We start from the raw sequence: 23,312 nt of genomic DNA on the forward strand, positions 1-23,312 counted from the left end.
GCGCGGCGGCATGGCCCCCAGCCGCGGCAGGGCGGCAGCGCTCGCCGCCCGCCGGCGCCCGGCCCCCGGCCCCGCCGCAGCGCAGCGCAGCGCCGCTCCCGCGCCCGCGCCCGGCGCGGCGGAGGGCGGGCAGAGCCGCGGTGGGAGGGCCGCGGAGGAGGCGGGGGGGACGGGATGGGGACGGGGTGGGACGGGGTGCGGTGCGGTGGGGATGGGGTGGGAGGGGATGGGGGCGCGGCGACGGGTGACCTTGAGGCGCCGGAGGCAAGCAAGCAGGCAGGCAGGCAGGGAGCCCGGCGCGGCCGCCCCTCGGGAGCCCACCGGCAGCGGAGCCTCTGTCCGGGCACTGCCGGGGAGGGGTCCTGCTGCCAGCCCCGCCGAGGGGGCGTCCGGGGCGCCGGGGCGGCCGGGCGGGCTTCAGACCCAGCCGGGATGCTGACGGGGAGGTGAGGGGTTCCGTGGGTTTTCCTCCCCTCGGGATGAAGTGGGAGAGCTCAGAGGACCAGGAGCGCTTTGAGTGAGCTCCAGCTGTTTTTCTAATCCATGGGCAGCCCTAGCTGGTCGGGGGGGGAGGTAAGGCTGACCATCAGCGCTAGTGCCGGCACCCAGGGGAAAGCCCTTAGGTCGGGCAGTGTCTTCGCTGCTATGATCTCCACCGGGCCCAAGGATGCTCAGCTAGCTATCACAGAGCTGACTGCAGCATGTTTCACCCATAGACATAACGTGCTTGGTTGCGGGGATGAGTGGGAAAATCTCTTCAGACCCTCAATCTAAACTCACAGTAGTGTCCTCATGGGAGACACACACAGAGCTCAGGAACGGTCCAGGCTTATCTAGGTCCAGAGACTGCAGGTAGAGCCCAGCTTCCTTGACAGTCTTGGGTAATTGGGTGTCTCTGCAGGTACTTCCCCAGCTCCAAACTGGGGAAAAGCATAAGTTGCAGAATTTGCTGGAAATTGCTTCACTCTTTCTGAGCTCTGAGGCTCAGCCTTGGCATTGGGATGAGTGGCTTGCTCTTGCCCAGTCTGTTGCCTGGGATGGGGAAGGAACGGTCCGTAGGCCTGATGGTCTCGCTCAAGGAGATGCATCCGAGGGAAATTGCCAGCCGCTGCTTCTGATGGGAGTAGGTGTGGCAGCCGGGGGTGCTGCTGAAGGAGCTCATCTTCAAAAGAGGCTGGGGAAGCGTTTCCTCTCGCCTTTCCCCTGTTTCCATGGGAACAGCAGCAAGCAGGAGCAGCCTGCCCTGAATTTCGCTGCCTACAGCTCAGGCACCCCCTGCCCAATCCTCTAGGCAGTCTTTGGCTCTCGAGGGTTTCAGACCCATCCTCACATGATGGATCCCACGCCGCCAAGGAGAGCTCACCGGTGTGTGTGTACCATGGCAGAGCAAGGCAAAGAGGCACAAGCCCAGAGCTGTCAGGATTTCTGTAGCTGCACTGTATGCTATTGCATGTACACTAATAGACAGTCGCAAATAATTTGCATGTGTATACACATTTCTGCTTTTTATAGTGCCAGGGACTCCTGGAGGAAGTGACCTCAGCTAGACTAAAAGGTGCCTCTGGGATGGTCACCCTCCAGGAACAGCTCTGGTTTTCTCTCAAAGATGGGAATGTCACCCAAAAAGAGCAAAGCAGAAGGGTGGAGGGGAAAAAAAGGCGATATGAGTTTATGTCTTTGCATTTAATAGCCCACGGCGGAATAGCCCAGGGAATTTGTCCATTCACTTTTGAATTCATGTTAACTTTGGACTTGTAGATGCTGTGTGCATTCTGTGGCAAGGAGTTCCACAGCACACCCACAGACTCAAGGAGCAGCTTCCTTCGGTGTGCCCATTTTGGGCTCGTTATCTGCTAGGACTAACCCTTGGGAAGCGGGCTGCTGCCACCCCTGTGGAGCCACCCACACAGAGCCCTGCAATTTATCCTCCGCCAGTGAATTCAGCAGACACTGGTGAGCCAGAAGTAGGGGTTTTTGTATGAGGCATCTTGGATGCTGGTCCTGGCAGCATGTTTTCTGTGTCTTGGAGCTGTCCAACACATCACTGGCTATACTGGTTTTGAGCTGAGAAGTCACAAAGAAGTCCTGTACCCTGCTCCATCTGAACTGAAGTTGTACAAGTTCTCAGCCATTTTCTGTGGGAAACAGGCACGTGGCAGGTTTCAACCCTCAGATAGGAACCCAAGGGCATGGCTGACAATGTGTTACAAAGAGCACAGGACCCACCCAAGAATCGGAGAAATAAGGTTATATGATGCATAGGCCTTTTGGAAATGGAGCATGACAGGCAATGTCCAAGATTGTGTTCTGTGTCACCATCAGAGGGAGAACCCAGCAGTCCTAATTGTAGCACACTGCCCTGACCACTCAACCCTCCTCTTGAGGGCAAGAGATAAAAATATCTTTGCTGTAATATGTGAGAATCCCCCCCAGTTATTCCTGTACGTTTTGGGATGCTCTACTGGAAGACCATATTGGAGAGTGGGACATTTCTGGTACAGGGGCATTTCTGATGCCACAAAATGGTTGAAAGAAGCAGGGAGGCTTTTAAGAGGACATGGCAACTGAAGTAGAGGTAGTACCCTTACTGGGATATCAGTAGGTTTGTTCTCCACATGCCCTGTATCTGCCACCCTGCAGAGACATTCATATCTGTTCCAAGCAGACATAAAGCACTAGGTCATATTAGCAGTATTCGTTCATTTTCCATAATGCATCAAGCCAGAAAAGGTCTCACACTTCTGCCTCTGGTAATTACAGAAAACAGCCTTTTCATTCCTGGTTAAATATGTTTTTAGTTGTTACCCATGCAGTAAATTTGCATTTAATTTCTGGAAAAATGTTGACAGAGGCTTCATTTTAAGCCAGATGACCATAGATACCTATCCTTGTGCTGGTACTTGTAGCCTAAATATAAAACTGGATTTTGCAGCATCGTGTATATATATAACATTGGGTTTAGCTTTATTTTGTCCAATAGGCCAAGTGTTATCAAAACTTAGTCTTTTGTTCCAAAGCAATCAATGACTCCTAGCAGTCTGCTGCTTTTTGTCTCTTGAGAAGATGTGTAGCAGAGAATCCCCTCGTGTTAGGATGCAGGATTTTCCAAGCTTGGAAACTAATGCCTATTAAATTTAGAAATTTCAAGGATATTTTGTGCTGGCTGCCTGAGCCTTCCAGAATGCATCGCTCCAATTAAATTCCTCCTTATTAATGCGACAAGGGGAGTGTGGGTGAAGGAATGTGCCACTTGCTCCAGTTAAACAATATCCCTTTGCCATTTCTGGTCAGTGGTGTTGACTGCACGGGTGCCATTTACCTCTGCAATCATTGTCCTCAAGGAAATCTGTGCCATTAGTTATGTTTTCCTCTGCTGCACTAAGACTCCATGTCTGCTGGGAAGGGATCCAGGTGTCCCCTTTTTTATCGTGGGAAGGAAATCCATAGGGGTCACTAATTTATGACTGGGGAACTAGTTTCTGTACTGCATCATCACATAGGAGTCTGCATCTCCATGGGCAAGATGCCAGTGGTCCCCAAATGAGCAAAGTCTTAAACCTTGTGAAGTAGGTGGGTTTGTAGCTCCTGCTCTGGGGTGCATTTCACAGATGAGAATTGCAGTCATTGGAAATTTTGATCCCTGCTCTGATCCTTCCCTTTCCAACAACAGGCTGCCTGTGCGGTTTGCTTATTTTCCATCCCGCCCCATAAGAGTCTATTTCTTCATCACCACAGTTATTTGTGAGGCTCCACAGAAGTTTCTGACTCGGGTTAAATTGCTTTTCTCTCTGCAGCAGGACACCCAGGGCCCTCCCTTGCTTCCCCCCTAGAAATGAAAAGTGGATTCAGAGCTGCCCAGATGCTGTTTGACAGCCCTTGGGACATCTTGTCCAATACAACTCCGGAGCAGCAGCAACCACCCCAAGTTCCCAGAAACTGGGCCAAATCTTCCCCTGGCAAATGTTTTGTTCTGCCTGAGTTTCTTGGCCCTTCACCCGCAGAAAGGAATAAGCCACGGAAACTAATGGCTCAGAGAATTTAGCCTATCCCTACTTATAGTCCTGGGAGTCACCTCCCTAAAAGCAGAAAATAGGTTTCTGTTGCAGTTTGCCTTCCTCTCACTGAGCAGTTGGAGCTGACACATTCTGGTCTGGGGTAGCATCCCTTCTCCACCCAACTGTCCCCATGGACCTGGACAGACAGGGAGAAAAGGCTGTTCTGGGTAGGGGCGAAAAGCCCACCACATGACTGTCTGCATCACTTAGGGGCCATTGCATGGGCTGGGGCTGACGGTGAGGCCAACGTCTGGGGGAAGGTCTGCGATCCCACCTTGGGGAATGGCTGTGCTCCCACATTTGGTGTGCCAGGAGCACCCCTTAACTGGGCAACATGGACTTATTCATCACTTATTCATGGCGCCGGGACTCCTCCATCCCTGGGGATGGCCACCTGCCCTCTGCATGCCCTGTGCTCCTGCTCAGCACCTGAATATTTCAAACAGCTTGCTCACCCCCACCTCCCCTCCCGGCCACCCTGAGCCAGCCAACCTGCTCACCCCTCTCTCCCAACCCCTGCCTGGGCTCCTCACTTGCTTACAGTAGTGTGGCTCCACCAGGCCTGTTCCCAGATCACTCTGATGCAAGTGTGGAGAGACACAAGCTCTAATTCAGTTTGGCAGCTGGGAGGTTTAACTCTCCTGAGAGCAGAGCCAAGCTTGCATGAGTAATACTTCTGGCAGCACTGCGCAGCTTGCTAGGGACCAGCAGAGTAGCCACTCGGAGCACTGTTAGGAGGTAAGGACTGGGCTAGCAGGGGGCTGCAGGGCTGCAGTGAGGGGCTGAGGTGAAGTAGGAAGCAGCTCAAGCAGAAGCAACTCAAAAATGGAAGTTAACCAATCCTCCTTTCTAAAGGCCATCAGGTCCAGAGTGGTGATGCTGAAGCCCAGGATGCAGCATCAGCAGCATCCATCCTGTGCTCTCTGGCAAGGTCAGCTGAGGGATGGTTGGGTGAGTTGAGGGCTTTGTTTTGTCTTGGACAGTTGCTGCCAGATAAACTGTGCTTAGAGAGTCATGAATAAATGATAGCATGGCAATGGAGCACTGTCTTCCACAGCTATTCTGTGGGGAGGGAGGAGCGCTCTTCATTAAAGCAGTGTGGCCAGACAGGGGTTATCAGAGCCACCCTCTGGAAGCAAGTCTATCTATCCACTAGCTATAAAGGGAACCCCAGGTGATGAGATTTCTCACCTAGGGCACAGTTTCACCATCTATTTAAGCATGGTTTTATTATTAGTTCTCCAAGACCATCTGCCATCCCCTCCCCGTTCATAACCACATCTCCTTTGGGAGAGCTCTGAGCACACGCAGCTGCACACACATCCACATAAATAAATACATACCAAAGCCTTATCAGCCATTCATTTGCCCAGATGAGAGCAGAGAGCACTGTAGCCACTGAGCTGACCGGAGTTACACAAGGAGGATCTAATTTAGAATGAAATTTTGTTGAAATATCTGGGGGCTTTGTTCATTCACTTTGTAAGCTCAAGGACTTTTAGTGCACCTTTATATCGATCACATTCTGCTTTTGGAAGTGAATGCCCTGGCCGAGAGCAGGATGAGTTAGGTGTGATCCCCATTTAAAGAATTGATCCCCTTGTCCGATATGCTACACATCAGACACACAGCAGTAAATGACAGAAGGAGCTAGAAGCTGCCCTGTCCACTGTGGGACTATGGGCAACAGGGGGAATCGTGGGTCTCAGGGAGGGCATTAGCTGGCAACTTCCTGACCACCTGCCACACGTAGACAAACCTGATCTGCTCTGGATTGACATGGTGGGTCCTGTAACGTTATGGGAGAGCACAGCAGAAGGACGAGAGGCATCCAGCATGGGCTGCAAGGAGGACAAGTCCAACTGGAAATAATCCCTTACTGCAAAAGCAAGCAGGTATCCAGAGCAGCATCCTTGGAGAGATTCATTGACCCTGTGATTTCAGCCAAACTTACCACAAGAGGGCAGCCAGCGTTTTCTAGGCTGATTTCCTCCCCCAACAAAAAAAAAAAAAAAGGGGTGTCTGAGGAGGACCTGCTTTGCCCTGGCCTGTTAGAAAGCTGAGCCTTGCTTCTGGGCATTGAAGCTTTCAAAGACATGTTCCTGCTTCACTCTGTTAGGCCAGAAGGTGAAGTGACCCAGTTTGGTGCACCATAGAGCTGATTTGCTGTCAGATATATGGAACAGCAGTCAGAGGAGAGAGCCTGTCATGTTCCCTGCAGCTTTCCTCGTTTTCCCAGGGCCTCTGCTCCCAGTCAAGAGCCCAGCACACATGGATTCTCGGCTGAGCTCCCTAAGCTGGAGCTGGAGCCCCAGGCGGAGGTCTGGGTTGCTGTTCGGGGCACCCAGAGACATCTCTGGTGTGGAAAAATGCAGTGGGAGCTTCCTCAGATGGGGATCTAGCACCTTCCTAATGGGGTCAGTACTTCTGTTGCAGGGGACGGTGGGAAAGGGCTGCATCCCCAGGGAGCAGGGCAGCCCAGTGCTCACATGGGACCAAAGCTGTGTGGTGGACAGTCTGCGTGGGGGAACCTAGCACCAGTCACATTGCCTGGTGTGAATTACTGTGGCAATAACTGCTTGTAGCAATTTTGGGTAACCTAGGTTGCTTAAACATGGCAGAGGACCACAGCTGGGAATTAAAGTACCATTATTTTTCCTCTGGCCAGACACAGACTGGGCATAAACTCCCTTTTGCCATCTCTCTCAGCCGATCTCACCCAGTTAACAGCTTGAGGAACAGTGGAGAAGATGCTGGTGCCAGGCCAGGCTGCAACTAAGGTGGGCAGAGCTTGGGTTCAAGAAGTCAGGTGCAGAAAGCTGAATGAGGGCTGTATTTGGGGACAGGACATTATCAGGGACAGTACCGGGGGTCACAGGTCGCCTGGGGAGTCCTTCCCATGCCCAGGCTCTGTCTGCCCTGATGCTCCTGGCAGCGCAGTGTGGTGGGAGGGAGAGCCGTTCTGAGCCGAGTTTCCTGCCAGAGCGGTTGAGTAGAGCTGGGTGCCTTCGAGCAGTGTGTGTTGACACTGACCTCTAGTGGGAACAGATCCCTTCCTCTTTGGTTTTTCCCTGCAATTTTAATCGTTTTAAGTGACAGATCTTAAGGGGGACTGGAGAGAGCCCAGAATTAAAGTTTCGGTTTTAAAATCCTCAAAAGCAAATCAGAACATCAAGATTGGCCTCATCTTACATTTAAATGTTTTTACTCCCTCTACCAATACCTGCCATTACATTATATATACGAGTGTGCGTGTGCATATGTATATCCCTCTATATTTAAAGTCTCTGAAAATAAAGTAAGTCCAAAACCCGCACAGCCAGGCAGAAAAGCTCTCTGTTAGGAAGTCAGCATGAAGCGGAGCCCAAGCCTTGCTGAATGAGTGACAGAAGGCAAATAACAGGGCAGAGCAGTCAAGTTCATCTTTCAGACTTTCCAGTCAAATTGTCCAAAGGGTTAGTATAAGCACACCCAACCAGAAGAGAGGTGGCAAGGAGATGGTGCCTGAGCTGTGTATTAGTGGGTGTAGCTGGAAGGTCAGAGCACAGAGTGGCTGGACCTCGGTGCCTGGGTGGCATAGCTGATTTTAATGGGGAGTGCCTGGTCTCCACAGCTCAGCTGAAGCAGATAACCGCCACACAGCCCTGGAAGAGCTCAAGAAAGTTCAAGGCTCACCTCAGGGAAGCTGCAAGATCACTAGCTCCAGCTAAGCTCCCATCAGCAGTGGAGGAAGGCCACCTTCAGGGGCTGCTTGGTAGCCAGAGGTGTAGACAGCTTGCAGTGGACTGGACTGTAGAGTCCCAAGTGGTGGATCTCAAGTTGCCTCCCTGCAGAGCTGGTCCAGGGCTTATTAGCTCAGGCTTTGTGCTTTTCCTGAATCGCTCCTGGACCTGCGCTAGCTCTGGAAGCAGGTTCCATGCCTATGCCCCAACTGGAACAGAACATCGCAAGATAATCAAGGGGTGACTGCCACGTGCTGCAAAGCCAAGCAGCAACTAATTCACAGAGAAGCAAAATCTTTGTGCATCACCATGCAGGTTTGTGCTGATTTGACAAAAGTGGATTTCTCCCAATACCTGATTTTATCCATGCAAAGTGTATAAGGAACCATTCCATGATGGAGCTGCATCTCTAGTAACATCTAGTATGTTACTAGAGAAAAAGGCAAAGGCATTTTGGAAGGTATTTGATGGGTAACCTTGTAGCAGTTGGGTACAGAAAGCTGAAAGAGTAGAAATTCTGGGCGGAGGGTCAGGAACATCAGCTGTGGATGCACATGGAGCTGGGATGCAGCCACTGCCAGGGTGTGAGAGGAAGTGACATGAATATATGGCCCAGATCCCTGCCCTGTGTTGGACAGAGCTGCTAAGATATGGGAGAAGCTCCTTTCCATTAGCAGTTGTAGTCTTGCAGCCAGGCAATGCCAGGGACACAACTGGAGATACTGAAACAGATCCCAAGCATGGGAGGAAAACTTGTGACTCAAAGTTATTGATGCCAACAGAGACTTCCCCTGCCTGCCTCCTGCTGCCCTCACACCCCAAAACCTCTCTTCCTGCCTGGTCAGAGGCACTTTTCATGGGTAGCTCGCCTGCAGCAAGGCTGTGAATAAAGGCCTGGCGGCCAGTGCTGGGGGAGTGACGCAAATCTGAAGCGGCAGCTGCAGTGCAGTAGGGGGAAGTCATTGGTGCTTTGCATGTGGTTTTTGTGAACTTGGTCCCATACCCACCACCAAGCTCTTCCCAGGTGAGCTCCCTTGCAGGTGCGTGGCACGGATAGATCCTTTCCCTCCTGCTGGGCTGAACTGTAAAGATGGGCACCCTGTGGAGGTGGAGAGGCCAAGCAATAAAAGCAACAAGGGAAACTGATTTTAAAGCATCACCTGCATTCAGAGTTATCTAGGTTGTCTTCTGAGGAAAGCCCACTGCTTGGGACACTGGGAAGTAACTAGATGGCGTCTGCGCAGATCCATGAGGAACACAACTGGATAGGTTTGGTCTAGGAAGGAGAGCACTGAAATGCAGCCTGGTCAACCATTCACAGGCAGAGAGCTGGGCCTTCATTTGAGCTTCTGTTTTCGGCTTTGATCTGCGTGCCTGGGCTGCTCTTGTGCGAGCCCTGGCAGCCGCTCTGGGCTTTGGGCTTTCTATTCGCAACACAGAAAAGCGGTGGGAAGCGGCTGGACCAAGCGACTTGTACAGCCAACTGTAGCCACCACCCGGCCTTTCCCTTTGCCTATACAGGCAGGACAGACAAGAAGGTGTCTCCGTGGGTGAAACGGGTTAAACCACGCACACGGGAAAAGCAAGCGTCTTGTTCGCACCTATCTCTGCTACCAAGTGACATCCACCATACCGTTTCCCCCAGAGCCTGCGGCTCTAGTCAGCACCTGCGCACGCAACAGCATCCTCACCCCCACACCGCCCAGCTTGACAGAGTCCCTCTCCCACCCCTGGCGAACCTGCCTGCTATTTAAAGAACCCAGACAAACAGAGCAGGGGAGGAGGCGGGTCCAGGGTACACCGGCACGGGCTGCCCGGTGTAGGGAAGGACGGTGTGGCCACCTCCCCTGCGCACCCCGGGCTGCCGGCCCTCGCCCACGCGTGCCGTGCCCACGGGTGGGTTTTCTCCCTCCTACCGCTCCTGCGCCGCCCCCGCACAAAGCGGGCAGGGAGAGGCAGCCCCCCGTTTGGGGGGTGCCGGGGCAGCGCGGCGGGGCGGTGGCGGCGGGGGGGGGAATCCCGGGCAGGCGGGGCCGGGCGCGGCTGAGTCAGTGCGGGCAGGGGCAGGAGGAGGAGCCGCGGAGCCTTAGCCTCCGCGCCGGCCGCCGCTCGGTGGCTTTCCGGCCATGAGCCCCCCGGCGCCGGGGCCGGGGCCGGGGCGGGCGGGCGGCGGGCGCTGAGCGATGTCGCGGGCGGCGGGCGGCGAGTGCCGCAAGGAGGCGGCGGGCTGGGAGGGCGAGGACGGGCAGTGCGACTCGGGCATCGAGTCGCTGCGCTCGCTGCCGGGCGGGCGGGAGACCCCCGCCGCAGCCGACATCCCCCCGGCCGCCGCCGCAGAGACCCTCGCCGAGACCGCCGCCGAGGAGCGGCTCGACTCCAGCTACGGCTCCGGCGCCCTGCCCGAGCCTCTGCCCGGGCTGCCGGCCGCCTGCCGCGCCGAGGAGCCGCCGCCGCCGCCCGAGGGGCTCAGCCGGCAGCAGCTGGAGGCGCTCACCTACCTCTCGGAGGACGGAGACACGTGAGTGACCGCGGCCCCTTGCCCTCCCCACCTTCCCGGGGGCGGCTTGTGAGCGCCGGCCTCCCCGGCCCCAGCCCCGCGCTTCGCCCCTCGCAGCCGGCCGGGAGCTGGTGCCTGGGGATAAGCCGGGCTTTGTCTGCAGTGGTCCCCAGCCCTCTCCCGAGGAGCACCCGCTCAGCCGGGCTGTGAAGGACTCCTCGAGCCCCCATCCTGAGAGCCTCGCACTGTGCGCGGATGCTTGGCACCCTGGCGTGGGTTTAGGTGGGCGACCGGTGGGGCATCCAAGCCGGGTCCAAGTAGAGTGGGCAGGGAGAGGCAGCCCCGGCAACGTGGCACAGAACAGACCTGCCGCAGGAAGCCAATTTCCACTTGCTATGGGGCCACTAGTGACTAGAAGGTGGTGTGGGAGCAAACCAAGCCCCCCCACTGTCTCTTCCCCAGAGAATGCAACATTTCCTCTGCAATGGAGAAGGCTCGGCTGCGTAAGATGGTGTGTAAGCAAGACCCAAAACGAGATTGGCTATGCAGGGCAAGACCCTGAGATGTCTGTGTTAGGGCCACAGATGCTGCTCAATCAAGCAACCCAAGAACTATTTGTTCTCAGGTGGAAATCGCCTTGCTTTGCCAACCCACCTGCACAGCCACAGCTTTCAGCACAGTTGTGACGCATGCCTTGCTATGGGGCTGCCCTCCTGAGCCTCTGTGACAGAGATGAGTGTTTCTCTTAATGAGGGGGGGCTTCCCACATCCGTAATGCCCTCTCAAGGGCAGAAGTATCACACTGGAGTTATTTAGTTTGGCTTCTGGTAACTGCTGTCAGCTAATCACGGCTCTTTCCTGTCGTACATTTCTTCGATGGAAGGTTTTCATCATGAGTGCACACACAGAGCGTGAGCAAAGTGTGCCAGCAGCTGAGAAGGGCATGCTTTGCCCCAAACCCAGGCTAGAGTTTAATACTTATTAATGGTGCAAGAGGAAGAGAAACTAAGAGGCACTGACACGAGCAAGCAAATGTCTTCAGAAGTAGGAGCAGCAAGGAGGCTCTGTCCTTGCCTGGCAGAACACATCTGGTTCTGAAGCTGAAGATGAGCTGGGAGGCAGCCTGAATGTTTACTTCTCTGCTAGAAAGGAGCCTGTGCATCTGCTAATTAGTTCATTAATGCTCACTGTGGGATCTGCTCCAAGGATTGGCTGGAAGTCTCATGGCAAGCAAGGTTACACTAAACCCAGCCTCCCACGCTCCCCAGCTGGGCGCCTGGGTAGTGCTTTCTAGACCTGTCCTATCTACAGGCTGGCTCTGGGACTCCTTGGCATGGAGGACCTTTGCCACCTTTCCCAGCTGTAATGCTAGAGCCAAGGTGCCCACAGAGCGAGCTAGGGGTCTTTTAAGCAGAGCTGTACAAGTAACACCTCAGAAAAGCCCCCCAGGCTAGTCCATCACAGTATGCCCAGGGCTCCCTGCTTGCTGTTGTTTACTAAGCCCAATAGATGCAGCTGCTTGGAGACACTTTTGCGGCTTGGGGCTGTCTTGTAAGGTGGCTGAGCCCTTTGCTTGTCAGACTTGCTTGGCCAGAGCCTAACTCAAGAATCTCATTAACTAGGGAAACATTAATTGGTGGTGCCTTGGTTACTGTAGGCAGGAGAGGCTCTCCAAACGGTTGCAGTTGCTCTTCTGTTTTCTCTCACTCACAGTGCAGTTCAGAACAGGAAATCTGTAAAGAGCGAGGGAGGGAGCAAAAAAATCTGCTGGTGGTGCAGCTCATACAGCTCCGGGCTGGCCATGTCCACGCAGGAGCTGGCTTTCCTGGGATTCGCTCCCAGTGCTGGGAAAAAAACTATTCTTGTGGTTAGAGTGGCAAGGCTGTGGATTTCTGCCTCTGCTAGTCCTGTCTCTCCTCCTGACCCTGCGGCAGAGGTAGGCGGCATTTATATTTAGAAATGCTGAACATTCACCGCTGGGTCAATGCAAATGGGGACTGTGAGCACCCAGAGACTCATTGAGCTGCCACCAGTTTTGTATGCAAAAACGAGTTGGGGCTGACAGTAATACTAAAGTCTATGGAGCAATTGCTCATCCGGTGACAGAAGGTCCCCAGAGAAAAGGGATCAGATGGCCACAGGCTGCATCCCTTTCATCCAGCCAGACAAAACCATTGACTTCTTTGCCTTCTTTTCATCTCCATCAGCGGCACGTTTCCTTGTGTGCCTTGCTTGAATGTCTGCCACAAAACAGCTCCAGGCCAAGAATTAAAATCATACTACCATTATATTTCAGAAGACTTGGGCAACAACACTTTCCTGTAATTGTAATTCTGAAAATATAAAAAGTTCAGGGGTTTTGGCCAAGTAGTTCCTGTTTCCCCAGATGCCCTGGCTGGTACCGAGTAGAGAGGAGCACCGGGCTTGCACGAAGGGAGCTGGTAAAAGTCTTTGCTGTCCATATCTCCCCAAGGCTCGCCCACCCATGCCACCTCGAGGTGTGCCTGCGAGGGGGCCTGTGTTTGTCAGCCTGGTGCTTGTGGGGTAAGTATAGGAGGTGGAGGCAGAGGCGAGGAGCACGTGCTTGGGCAGTTGGAGCATCAGCAGGATCCTCCTTGGATACCTTCCTGCCCGCCTCCGCGGGAGAGGAGCGTTAACCCGGGCAGGGTGAAGCAATGGGACTAAAACTGCCTCTTCCCACACTCAAAATTAGAAGGGGTCCTACTTCTGCAGGAAGGAAATTGGCCAACAGGGGAGATGTGGGTGTGATGGCCAGTGAAATGTGTGGGTGCTGTCTTCCAAGAATCATTTGCCCAAGCATCAGCCCGCCCCCCCCCCCGCGACACTTCCCCAGTGCCACTGGCAGTCCCTCTGCCTCGGGGAAGTCAGAGCTGCAGTAATCGGGCACCGGCACATCAGTCCCCGAGAGAGAGCAGCAGAGCTGGCATGGCAGGAAACGTCAAGGATGAGGAACAGGGCAACAGGCAGAAGATGGTGGGTGCACTTAGGGCATTGATACACATCCTGCTTATTCCACAGCCGGGTAGAGAGCAAGCCCTGTGCACTCAAGCTCAAGCAGTTTCCTCCAAGCATCCATCTTTTCCTTGTGAAACAAGCGGTCTCCTCCAAGCATTTGTGTCTTCCTTGTAGACTAGCTCTTTTTCTGCTGAATTGAGTCCCAATGGAACTGCTCTGCATGGAAATGAAGAGAGGGGCTTTCCAGCTACAGGCATGGCTAGGTCAGAGCAGGCTTCAGGCAGCTTTGTCGCTGTGCTCCGGCCTCCAGACAAGCTCAACCTTTGTTAGGGTTCACTGAGGAAACCCCCTCCTTCCTGGCCTCACCAGGCAGATGCATGAGTCCAGTGTCCTGGGAAAGGGGTGGGTGTGGGACCAGCTTCTTTGGGGTGGGATGGTATGTGATGGGATCGCCTGTTGTGTTCCAGCACAAGGGAAAACCTCCCCATTTGCATGGGCTTATGGCAGCCTCTGCCAACTCTGGAGAGGCAGAGTTGATTCATCGGTGTGGGAAATCAGGCAGAGCTTCCGCTCTCTAGGACTATATATTCTGTCTTAAACTTAAAAACATGCTTCCCTTTTTGCCCATGCTAGTCCTGGGGCCACGCACCAGTTTATGCTGTCGGTAGCTGATGCCACGGTGACAGGGCCCTTGGGCAGCTGAGTAAAGCATGTGTAGTCTTACTCGGGGCCCTCTGGCCATGCCGTGCTGCAAAGGGCTGGGGGCTGCACCTCTGCGGGAGGGTGGCTGTCTTCTGTACTGGGCTCCATACGCAAAGCAGTGTGGCTCCTCTGCAGGGGTGAAGGTTGGGGGACCCCAGCTCAATCACAGGAGAGAGATCTTGGCCTCCTTCAGATGGAAAATGGGACCGAGTGATTTTGGTTGAGTGCCTGTTTTGGGGAGGGAGGGGAGTGGAGGGAGCCTGACTTCCTCCTTCCAACAGAGACAAGTGCTGCCCCGTCTGCTGATAAGAAATCACGTGCCAGTGACTTGCGGGTTGAGATGCCTTAACAAGGGCTCCGGGACAGTTAATAGAGTAAAATTGGGGCCCCACAGGAGCTGATGTTCTGAGCTCTCCTCCGCGTGATGGTAGCAAAGGGGCCTTCCCCACTGAGCCCTCGCCTGCGTGGGTAGGCATTGAGTGCAAAGGCTCATATAACAGGGCAAAGAGCCACTTCTAACTGTTCACTGGCATGTGCCAGTCATAACCCTCCCATCTCATGTAGGCCTGTGCTAGAGCTCTTCCCTGTGCAGGGGAATAGAGGTTGTCCCCATTCAGGCTGCCTGCTCCAGCGTGGCTGCGTGCTTGGTGCTTGCCCTGCTGAACCCCCGTACCCCAGTGTGCGTGCCTGGGGGAACGCTCGGCATGTGACAGCAAAGGGAAATGGCTGTGAAAGAATTAAAAAGGAGAGGACTAGAGAGACACAGTTTTAGGAGAAGGATTAAAGAAGTCCCATGCAGAGAGCACACCTGGTTGCTTGTCGGGCTGGGACTCCCCCTGCTCGGCTGGGCTGGGCTGTTGCTGGCTGCCCAACAGTGGGATGGCCATAGTTAATGGGAAGCAGGGATGCTCTTGGTTTTTCCAGAGGGGCTTTAGGAAGCTCCTTGCCTGATTGCCAGGGGAGTTTGAGTCCATCCCGGGTTGTTCCCTAGCACACCGCTGTTGTGAGGCAGAGAAGAAAATGAGTCCTACCATGGGGCTGGCCGGAGGGAGAAGGTAACCTGCTGTGTCAGGGCTCCCTGTGCCTGGACTCTCAGCTCTTCCTCTGTGCATGCTCAGGAGTTCAGTGAGCAAGGGCAGGCTTGGTGCCCCTCCAAGCAGGGGCAGGCAGCTCTGCACAGGCTTCTTAGGATGCCCCAGAAGTTGCTGGCTGCCACAGGGGTCACATACAGCCTTGGTATAAGGTGGGTAAGTCCTGGCAGCCCTCTGAGATCATGCAGGCAAGAAGAGATTTTTTTTTTTTCCCTGCTCGGATGACTTCAGCCTGGCCTGGAGGAAGTTTCTTCAGACTTTCCGCCTGCATAGGTTTGCCTTGGAGATGGGGAGAGGCACAGGGAACTTCAGCACAGAGGAAGGGAAAGAATGTCTGGAAATTTCCATGTCCTGGGTTGCAGAAGCCTGTTGCCTGGCTGTAATAGATCAGTCGAGGTGGGGAGGGCTTCAGGTCCTTGCATTCTGCAGGCAGGTTTGGCTGCTGCTGGGAAAGGGTTGAGCTCAGCTAAATTAACAAAGAAAGTTTTGATGTTTATTGGTGTGGGGTTTTTTTAATACAATGTGGATAAAAAGACAAGTCAGACATGACTGTGTAGGAGGAGAGGCCATGGGGTCTGAGCTGTGAGAGTGGTTACTGGGCACCTCTCAGTGCGCTGCCTGGGATGCTCTCTCCATCCTGGAGATGGGAAGCCCCTCTGACTGGGGCAGATGCAGGGCTGAAGGGGGGCACTGAGATATCCTAGAGCCACGGCTGGTGCCTCATTACAAGAAAATCCTGAGGCAGTGAGGATACTTGCAGGGCTGTGAAGGATTGCTAGGGTGTGTTGTACAGCCGCTGGCAAAGTCCAGGCACTGTCCTGTTCTGACCTCAACATATCTCTGTGCATACAGAAACTGTAGGAGAGTGTATTTGCCTCCTGATGAGTGAGAATGGGAATTTGCTCCCTTTGAAATGGAGTTGCCATGGCCAGTGGACCATTTGGGATGTTTGCTGCTCAGAAATGGAGCAAACTGATCAAAAGTGTGGGTGCAGAGTCTAGAGAATGTGAGGCCAGGGGTTCTGTATGTGGGTGAACAGGGACACCTTCATCTCCCCACCTCCTCCTCCAACCCCACCTCACTGAAAAACAAGGTGCCCACAGCCCTCTAGCAATGCCTCCCCTGCCAGTCAACCTCCAGCACCCCTCATCTGCCAGCACCGGGACCAGACCCTCTGCAGAGCACCACAGGAAAGGCAGCGTTTGTCTCCCCTGCTCACCCATTGCTTCCCACCCCTCCCTTTGGCCCCAGGAGCGGCAGGCTGGGAATCAGCTACTGCCCAGGCTGAAGATCAGGGGGGCTGAACCCAATGGCTGAAGGGAAGAAGGGAGGGGGAGAAGAAACCTGCAGAACAGGAGACCCGGGGCAGGAGCAGAGGGACGAGCCTACAGCTGGCTGGGATCCGCACTGCTCCTCTGGAGCTGCCGGAGGGCAGCTGGCACGGTTTTATGGAGCCGGGCAGCATCACATTAGTATGTGGGGAGGAAAGGAGCTGGGCTGGCAGAGGGCTGCAGGGCAGGATGGACCTGTGCTTGCTGAGCCTGCTGACAGAGTTCATGCTGATGCCTGAGGAAGTGGTTAGAGTGCAGGTTGCAGGGCTGGAACAGGAGACCAGGGTAAGCATGGAATTCCCCTGCTGTTTTCCTCCTCCCTCACTCTCTTCTATTGCTGCTGGGGCCATTTCCTCCCCTGAACAAGTTTGTCTTGTGTGAATTGTTTGCATGATTTCCTACTGCTCCGCTCAGCCAAAATAAGGAGCTGGGAGTGAACTGTTCCTGCTGCAAACAGGGACCTTATCTAGAGAGGGAGAAACATTTGTCAAAGCAAATTCTACTGAATGCTGGATTCCTTGTCCTAGGTGCTTCAGGGGTGAGATGGTGAAGGGAGAGGCTGCTTTGAGGACAAGGTGTCTTGCTCCACAGATGGGGGGATCTGCATGGTCAGCCTATTTTCTAGAGGGAGGGAGGAGGATAGCTGGAGAACTGGTGAGACTTCATCAGTTCTGTTTGTGTGTCAGAGCTGGGTGTCACCCTTAACTTGTTCTCCAGCTTCCAGTCCTCATATGTGGACACTTTTCCTACCAGGTGCTTGAGGTCACTCAGAAGCCTGGGAGGTGGACAGCACTGTGCAAATGGATGCCTTCCTGTGCCTAAACTAGGACCACCTTGGGCATGGTGTGCTCAGACCTGGGGACATCCCCAGGGATGGCCCTGATGCCTCTGCTCCAGGATCATTATCTCTCTGATGATGGGTAAATCACCTTGTGCCAGGAATGCCCTGTACCCATGGGACCTTTGCGATTCAGAGTGCTAACGAGTCCCCTTGTGCCAGGATGGAGCTGGTGAGCAAGTGGAAAAGCTGAGATCGAGCCCAGCAGTCTGTACACCTAGGCTCGCCACAATTCCCCTGCCCACAGCTCCTCCATCCCCTGCCCTTTCCAAAATTCCCTGTTGCCCTTTCCAAAAGTCCCTGCTGGGCACCCACCCCCGTGGCCGCAGGCAGGATTGCTGCAGGCAGGAGTGTGGGGAGGGAAGGAGCAGGCAAGCAGAGGAAGGGAGAGGAGAGGTGTGCAGGCAGCCAAGAGAACGGCAAGGGTCTGAGCATGGCGGGATGGAGAGCTTGTTCTGGCAAAGGCACGGGGCCGTGGCTGGGTGAGGAGGGGTGTCTGGCAGCAAGTGGGTATCTCTCCATTGCTGCACCCTGGCACTGGGGCTCAGCTGTGAGCGCTGCATGCCAGCATGCAGCAGCCTGTCAGCAGCTGGACCGCACGGCTGCCATGGCAGAGAGAGAGGTGTGCCTGTGGCCTTGGCTGGAAGAAAGCGGAGATTTGCACCGTGCCTTCACCTTAGGTCTCCTGTGTATAGGATGTCTCCCAGCTTAGCAGAAGACAATCCCGATTCCTGGTTGGCATTGCTGTCCATGGCACAGAGTGCCTCAGTGCACACATACTCTCGGGGCGCTCATCCCAGCCCGGTGGCCTCTCCACGATTCCCCTAAGTAGCTCATGGCTCTTGCAGCCATTTCAGGAAGTTGAGGGCTGGCAGGAACGAATGCAGAAATGAAAGCACAGGAGGAGGCTGCACTCGGGTAGAGAAGGAAGAGGGAGGGGGGAAAAGCAGTTCGTCAAAGCAGGCATGTCGCAGCTTCAGGGTGAAAGCCTGAGCTCTCGCTGGGTGGGGATGGTCACCCCCATTGCCTCTGCAGCATAGATGCCCAAACTTGTTTGGCATCAGCTGAGCCCCGAGTGGCTCTGCCACCTTGTTGAGCTGCAAAGCCACACAGGCCAGGAAGAGCGAGGTGCCGGTGGTGGCAGAGGGCTGCCCGGGGTTTCCACCTCCCCCGGGGGCCTGCTCCACTTGTCCCCACGTGACGGCGCAGCATGGCGTGGGTTGTGGCAGAGGGGCTGGGGGGATTCCTGGGGGTGCGGGGGCTGGCTGCAGCGGGGCACGACCCCAGGAACTACTCTCTCCCCCGGGAGCCCAGTGTGGCTCTGGAAAGTGAAAGCTGCAGAGGTTTAAAGTTCAAGCCGAATTGCCTTGGAAAGTCCCCTGTCTGAGCAGTCTTCTCTCTGCTGTACCTGAAAAAAGGCAGATCCCGCAGCCTCCTCCCGCACGTGGCGCCTGGGAGCAGGTTTAGAGAAACGGGGGCTGTCCCTGCAAATGGGCAAAGGACACCTCGGTGCAAGTGCCGCTACAGGGACCGGGGGGCCTGATGCAAAACCCAGCAGGGAATCTCCCTGCCCAGATCATACCCGGGCTGGGGCCAGCGAGAGCCTGCCGAGGGGAGGGGTATTCTTCCAGCTGGTCCCCCAGCTCAGCCCCTCGCTTCTGCCCCCTGCTAGCCTGGCCTGCGGCCCTTGGCTGTGCCTCTGCCCCATGGTCTACCAAGGGTGGCCAGATCCTGCCCGTGCGGCTGCTCGGCCCTGGCTTGCAGCCCCCTCCCCTCTCCCAGGGAGTGCCGGCAGCGAGGGGGCACGCCATGGCGGTGCGGAGGCAAATGTGGGTGGCCTCTCCTTCCAGTGGGGAATTCCCTGCCGCAGCGTGACCCGGGGCTTCCCCAGGGACGCAGCCTCTCCTGTCCGGCACAGTCTCTTCCCTGGTGGCAGTGTGAAGAGGAACCGGCCTTGTTTCACCACCAAAAATGGGGCTCAGCTGAGGGTGCCTGGGGTCCCAGATGCTGGCTTGACCCTCAGGCAGCGCTTGGGAGGAGGTGGATAGAGGACTTTGGGGGACTGGCCTCTGGGCTTCTCAGCACACTCATGTCCCCCCCTGCAGCTGGCGAGAAGGCAACTCCAGCCCTGCTTCTTTGCTGCAATGCTTTAGGGCCAGGTCTTGCCTTCCTGTCTGCAGAGGAATGCTGTCCATCCCTCACATTGCAGGTGGCATCCCAAAGCTGGGCTGTCCAGTGAGTGGGGTGTCTTGCTGGGACTGGCACAGCTCTCACCCTTGGTCCCTCATCCCTGCCTGCCTCCGCCAAGCAGTGTGGGAAGCAGGAGCCTGCTTAGAGTCCAGCCTTCGGTTAGGAGCTGATTCCTGCCAGAGATAAAAGCCACCCAGGGGCCCCAGCGCAGTGGCAAGGAGGTGGCAGGAGGCTCAGCTCATGCATGCCATGCTCTGCAGAGCAGGAGCTGCTGCCTGCTCCTTGCTGCTGCCCGCCATGGCCAGGGCTGGCCTGGGGGGGCTGCCCTGTGGTGGGGGCAAGTCCCTCTATGCAGGGGCACCCGGGAGCGCAGCAGGTTGGTGGAGGGCACTGGAAATTCCCTCTCATCTCTGCCTCCATTGCGCTCTCACTTCTGTTCTGAATGCACGGGGGCTGGCATCAGACCTTTCCTTGGGCTGGGGGACTCCAGGCTTCCCAGCCACCCCATGGCCCTGGGGGCCATGATCCTGAGGACGTGGCTCCCTGCTGGCCACCAAGCTCTGACGGCCGTACCTCCGGTGTCTCTCTGCACTGGTGGGCTGCATGCCAGCCCTGCCTTGGCAGTGCCGAAAGGGAAGGATGTGGGGGAGAGAAGAGGAAATCACTGTGGGCCAGCAGATCTGCTGGCATGGGGGCTGTGCCGTGCAGGTGATCTTGGACTGGTGCCAGGCTCCTGCCTGGCTTTGGCTGCCTGCCTTCACGGAGAGGAAAGCAGAAGTGCGGTGCACAGCCGGCAGTGGGGAACTGGAATTCCCCAGGCAGCTGTCAGAGCCCAGACCTCCCCCTGCAGCCACGAAACCTGGCCCGTGGGCTCCGCAAAATTGCTCTTCGGACCTGCACCAGTTGGAGACCTGGCTTTGGGCAGTGCCAACTCCAAGCTCCGTGCAATGCTGTGAGGTCTGAGGGAGGACCCTCTGGTGCTTAGCAGGGACAGGAAGGTCCATTCCCCGTGGGCATCAGAGTGAAGGACTGCCCTGGGGAGCCTCAGGCCATGTTCCTGCCTTTCCCTGCTGCTGAGCTTCCCCAGGGAGAGGGCAGGATGGAATTGCTCTGAAATGGTGGGAAGGGAAAGGGACTGGGGGAGGCAGGGAGGCTATTCCTCCATGTGGCAGTGGAGGATCTCCGCTCCTGAGCATGGCACTTGGGACTCATTTTTCTTTTTTTTTCCTCTCCTGTTCCCTTTATCCCCTCTGTAGGTTGGTTCACCTGGCCATTATCCACTGTGTCCCAGCTGTGGCACTCTGCTGCATTGCTCAGCTGCCCAGAGAGGTGCTGGAGATCCAAAATGATCTTTTCCAGGTATGTGGATGTGATAGGCAGAAGATGGGAGGAAGGCAGGTGCTGCAGGCTGCTGCCTGGATAGATACCCAATCCCTCTGCCCTTTCCCCAGGACCCCCTATCTGCCTCCTCCAGAGCATGGTGAAGGTGCCATGTGAGCAGCCCCTTTTCAGGGAGGGGAAGAAGGGTGTGGGAGATACCCTGAGAGAGAGGTGTGACAGCTTCTAGCACCACAGGGTGAAGGTGTCCTTTATGAGGCCCCAGGATGTTACAGACAGCCCCAGAGGGTGGAGCAGTCATGGCTTGAATGTGGCAAGGTAGATAACCTGGGAGAGTGAGATCTGCCCCCATGGGTGATCCCTGAGCTGAGGGGGGGGCAGCAAGCTGTTTGCACCCCCCCGGTGTCAGCCATGCTGACATGGGACAGGGACGGGCTCCTGTGTGGCAGCCTGCCCGTGCCACCAAGCTGGCTCCTGTAGGCTGGCATGGCTCATCACACCTGGTGTCCTGCGGGGCATCCACTCCTTTCCTAATTTCTGTCCCTACCTCCTCTGTAGACCCCGCTCCACCTTGCCGTGTACCTGGAGCAGCCCAGCGTGATCCAGGCGCTGATCCACAAGGGAGTCAACCCTGGGCTGCAGGACCGCAATGGCAACACCCCGCTGCACCTAGCCTGTGAGCAGCAGCGCCTGCAGTGCGCCCAGCAGCTGCTGCAGGGCACAGCCCTGACGGAGGACCCGGCCCAGCCCCACGGTCATCACCAGGACCTGCAGCTCCAGAACTGGCAAGGTGAGACCTGGGGGCAGCCAGGTGCAGAGCCTGTGGCTGGGTTGGGGCAGAGACCGTGCATTGTGTATGCAGGGATCCTGGAGTGCAGTAGGGCAGGCGCGGGGCCAGGGTTGGCGTGCCTCAGGGTGGTCTAGGCTGACTGTGGCTCTCTCTCCTGCTTCCCTGCCCCCCCACCCCAGGCTTGGCTTGTCTGCACATCAGCACCTTGAAAGGGAACATCCAGATGATGTCTCTGCTGCTGGAGAGCGGTGCCAACATCGATGTTCGGGTAAGGCTGGGCATGGTGCGATGTTTGGGCAAGGCCAGGCACGGTGCCGTGGCTCCCTGGGGCACTGCCTCCAGCCTTGGGGCAGGCACTGCTGTGGTGCTTGGAGGCACTGAATTCTGAGGGAGCAGGGCGAAAAGGTCCTCGAGAGGCTGTTGGGTGCCGTGACAGCAGTCAGGGTGGGGACCGTCCCCTCTGCACCCTGTCAAGGGGGTGTGGGTGGGTGCTGTGGGGCCCATCTGAGGGGACCCGCACCCACGCTCTTGTGGTCTGCGGGTTGCAGGAGGGCACAAGTGGAAAGACCCCATTGCACCTGGCTGTGGAGTGCCACAACCGCAGGGCTGTCCAGTTCCTACTGCGCAACGGGGCATACGTGGACGCCCAGATGTACAATGGGTGTACCCCGCTCCACCTGGCCGTGGGCCGCAAGGATGCTGCCATTGCTGCCATCCTTTCACACTCCGGGGCTGACACCCTGCTGAGGAACATGGAGAATGAGACAGCCCAGGACCTGGCTGACGGCAACAACGACGTGAGTCTGCGAGGGGGGAGGCCTGTGGCTCTGCAAGCGTGTCAGGGGGTGCAGGAGTCAGATGATTTGGGGGGGACCTCCTAGGAGGAGTTTCTATCTGTGCCCATCCTCCCCCATAGAGTGCAAGGATTGGCTCTGGGGTTGCGTGGGTGCCTGTCACCTCGAGCCCTAGGGAAAGCCCAGCCAGGGTTTCTTGGCACTTCCCTGAGGAGGTGGGAGGCTGCAGGACTGGGGAGGGCAGGTCTGGGCCCCTACCCCAGCCCGATGGAGACATGACCCTGGATCCTTACACATCCACACCCTTGGCCTTTGCAGCTCCTTGCCTTGCTGCCCTTCGATGACCTGAAGATCTCAGGGAAGCCCGTTGTGTGCTCTGAATGAGTGGCTGGACTCCTTTGGCCGGTTGGGCTGCCTCCTCGCTCTGCGCTGCTGCCCTGCTGCCCGCTGGGACCTTGCCTGCCTGCAGTTCCGTGGGAGCAGAGCCACTGTGGGAGGCTTATCCCCCCACCTCCTCTTTGGAAAATTTTTGTTGGCCTCAGGCTGCCTTCCCAGAGGGAAGAAGGTGAGCACTACACAGGGGAGTCTTTTCTTTTAGTATTTGTGCCCAGCAGCAGGACTGAATTTCCCCTCCCTGCCATGGGTCTGACTTGTGGGGGTCTCCAGCTTACCCAGGGAAGGAGCAGGAGAGGACTCCTTTTCACACTATACAGTGGACGGAGCATCCTCCAGCACCTCCAAACGCCATCAGAATAAATGTGGGGTGAGGAGAGTTAACACTCACTCTAATAAATATTTGTTTTTGCTGCGGGCACCTGAGGTCTCATGTGATCTAACTCACCCCGCTCCCCTGCAGCATCAGGAGGCTGAGCATTACCCTGGGTGTCCGGGCACACGAGGGCTGCAGGGGCTTCCCCAGCCTGCCCACTCCCTCGGGTCCTTCACGCAGCAAAAGGTGAGTGGGAATGCAGGGGCTTCCCCGCTTGCA

At 56.1% G+C, this 23,312-nt stretch overlaps 1 protein-coding gene across 1 annotated transcript; it reads left to right on the forward strand.

Moving 5' to 3' along the window:
- Positions 1-9,815: 9,815 nt before the first annotated feature.
- On the forward strand, positions 9,816-23,138 carry NFKBIE (NFKB inhibitor epsilon). Its single transcript, XM_069800413.1, has 6 exons — positions 9,816-10,295; positions 20,659-20,761; positions 21,299-21,530; positions 21,710-21,798; positions 22,079-22,327; positions 22,643-23,138. The coding sequence occupies exons 1-6, from the start codon at positions 9,961-9,963 to the stop codon at positions 22,706-22,708; spliced, it is 1,074 nt and encodes a 357-aa protein (XP_069656514.1). The 5' UTR covers positions 9,816-9,960; the 3' UTR covers positions 22,709-23,138.
- Positions 23,139-23,312: the final 174 nt, after the last annotated feature.

This window comes from Haliaeetus albicilla, chromosome 13 (genome assembly GCF_947461875.1).
Source record: "Haliaeetus albicilla chromosome 13, bHalAlb1.1, whole genome shotgun sequence".
NCBI classification, from domain to species: Eukaryota; Metazoa; Chordata; class Aves; order Accipitriformes; family Accipitridae; genus Haliaeetus; species Haliaeetus albicilla.

Coding starts and splice junctions, on each gene's coding strand:
- NFKBIE (XM_069800413.1), top strand. CDS start 9,961: ATGTCGCGGGCGGCGGGCGGCGAGTGCCGCAAGGAGGCGGCGGGCTGG. Junction 20,762..21,298: donor TCCAAAATGATCTTTTCCAG/GTATGTGGATGT, acceptor CCTCCTCTGTAG/ACCCCGCTCCACCTTGCCGT. Junction 21,531..21,709: donor GCAGCTCCAGAACTGGCAAG/GTGAGACCTGGG, acceptor CCCCCACCCCAG/GCTTGGCTTGTCTGCACATC.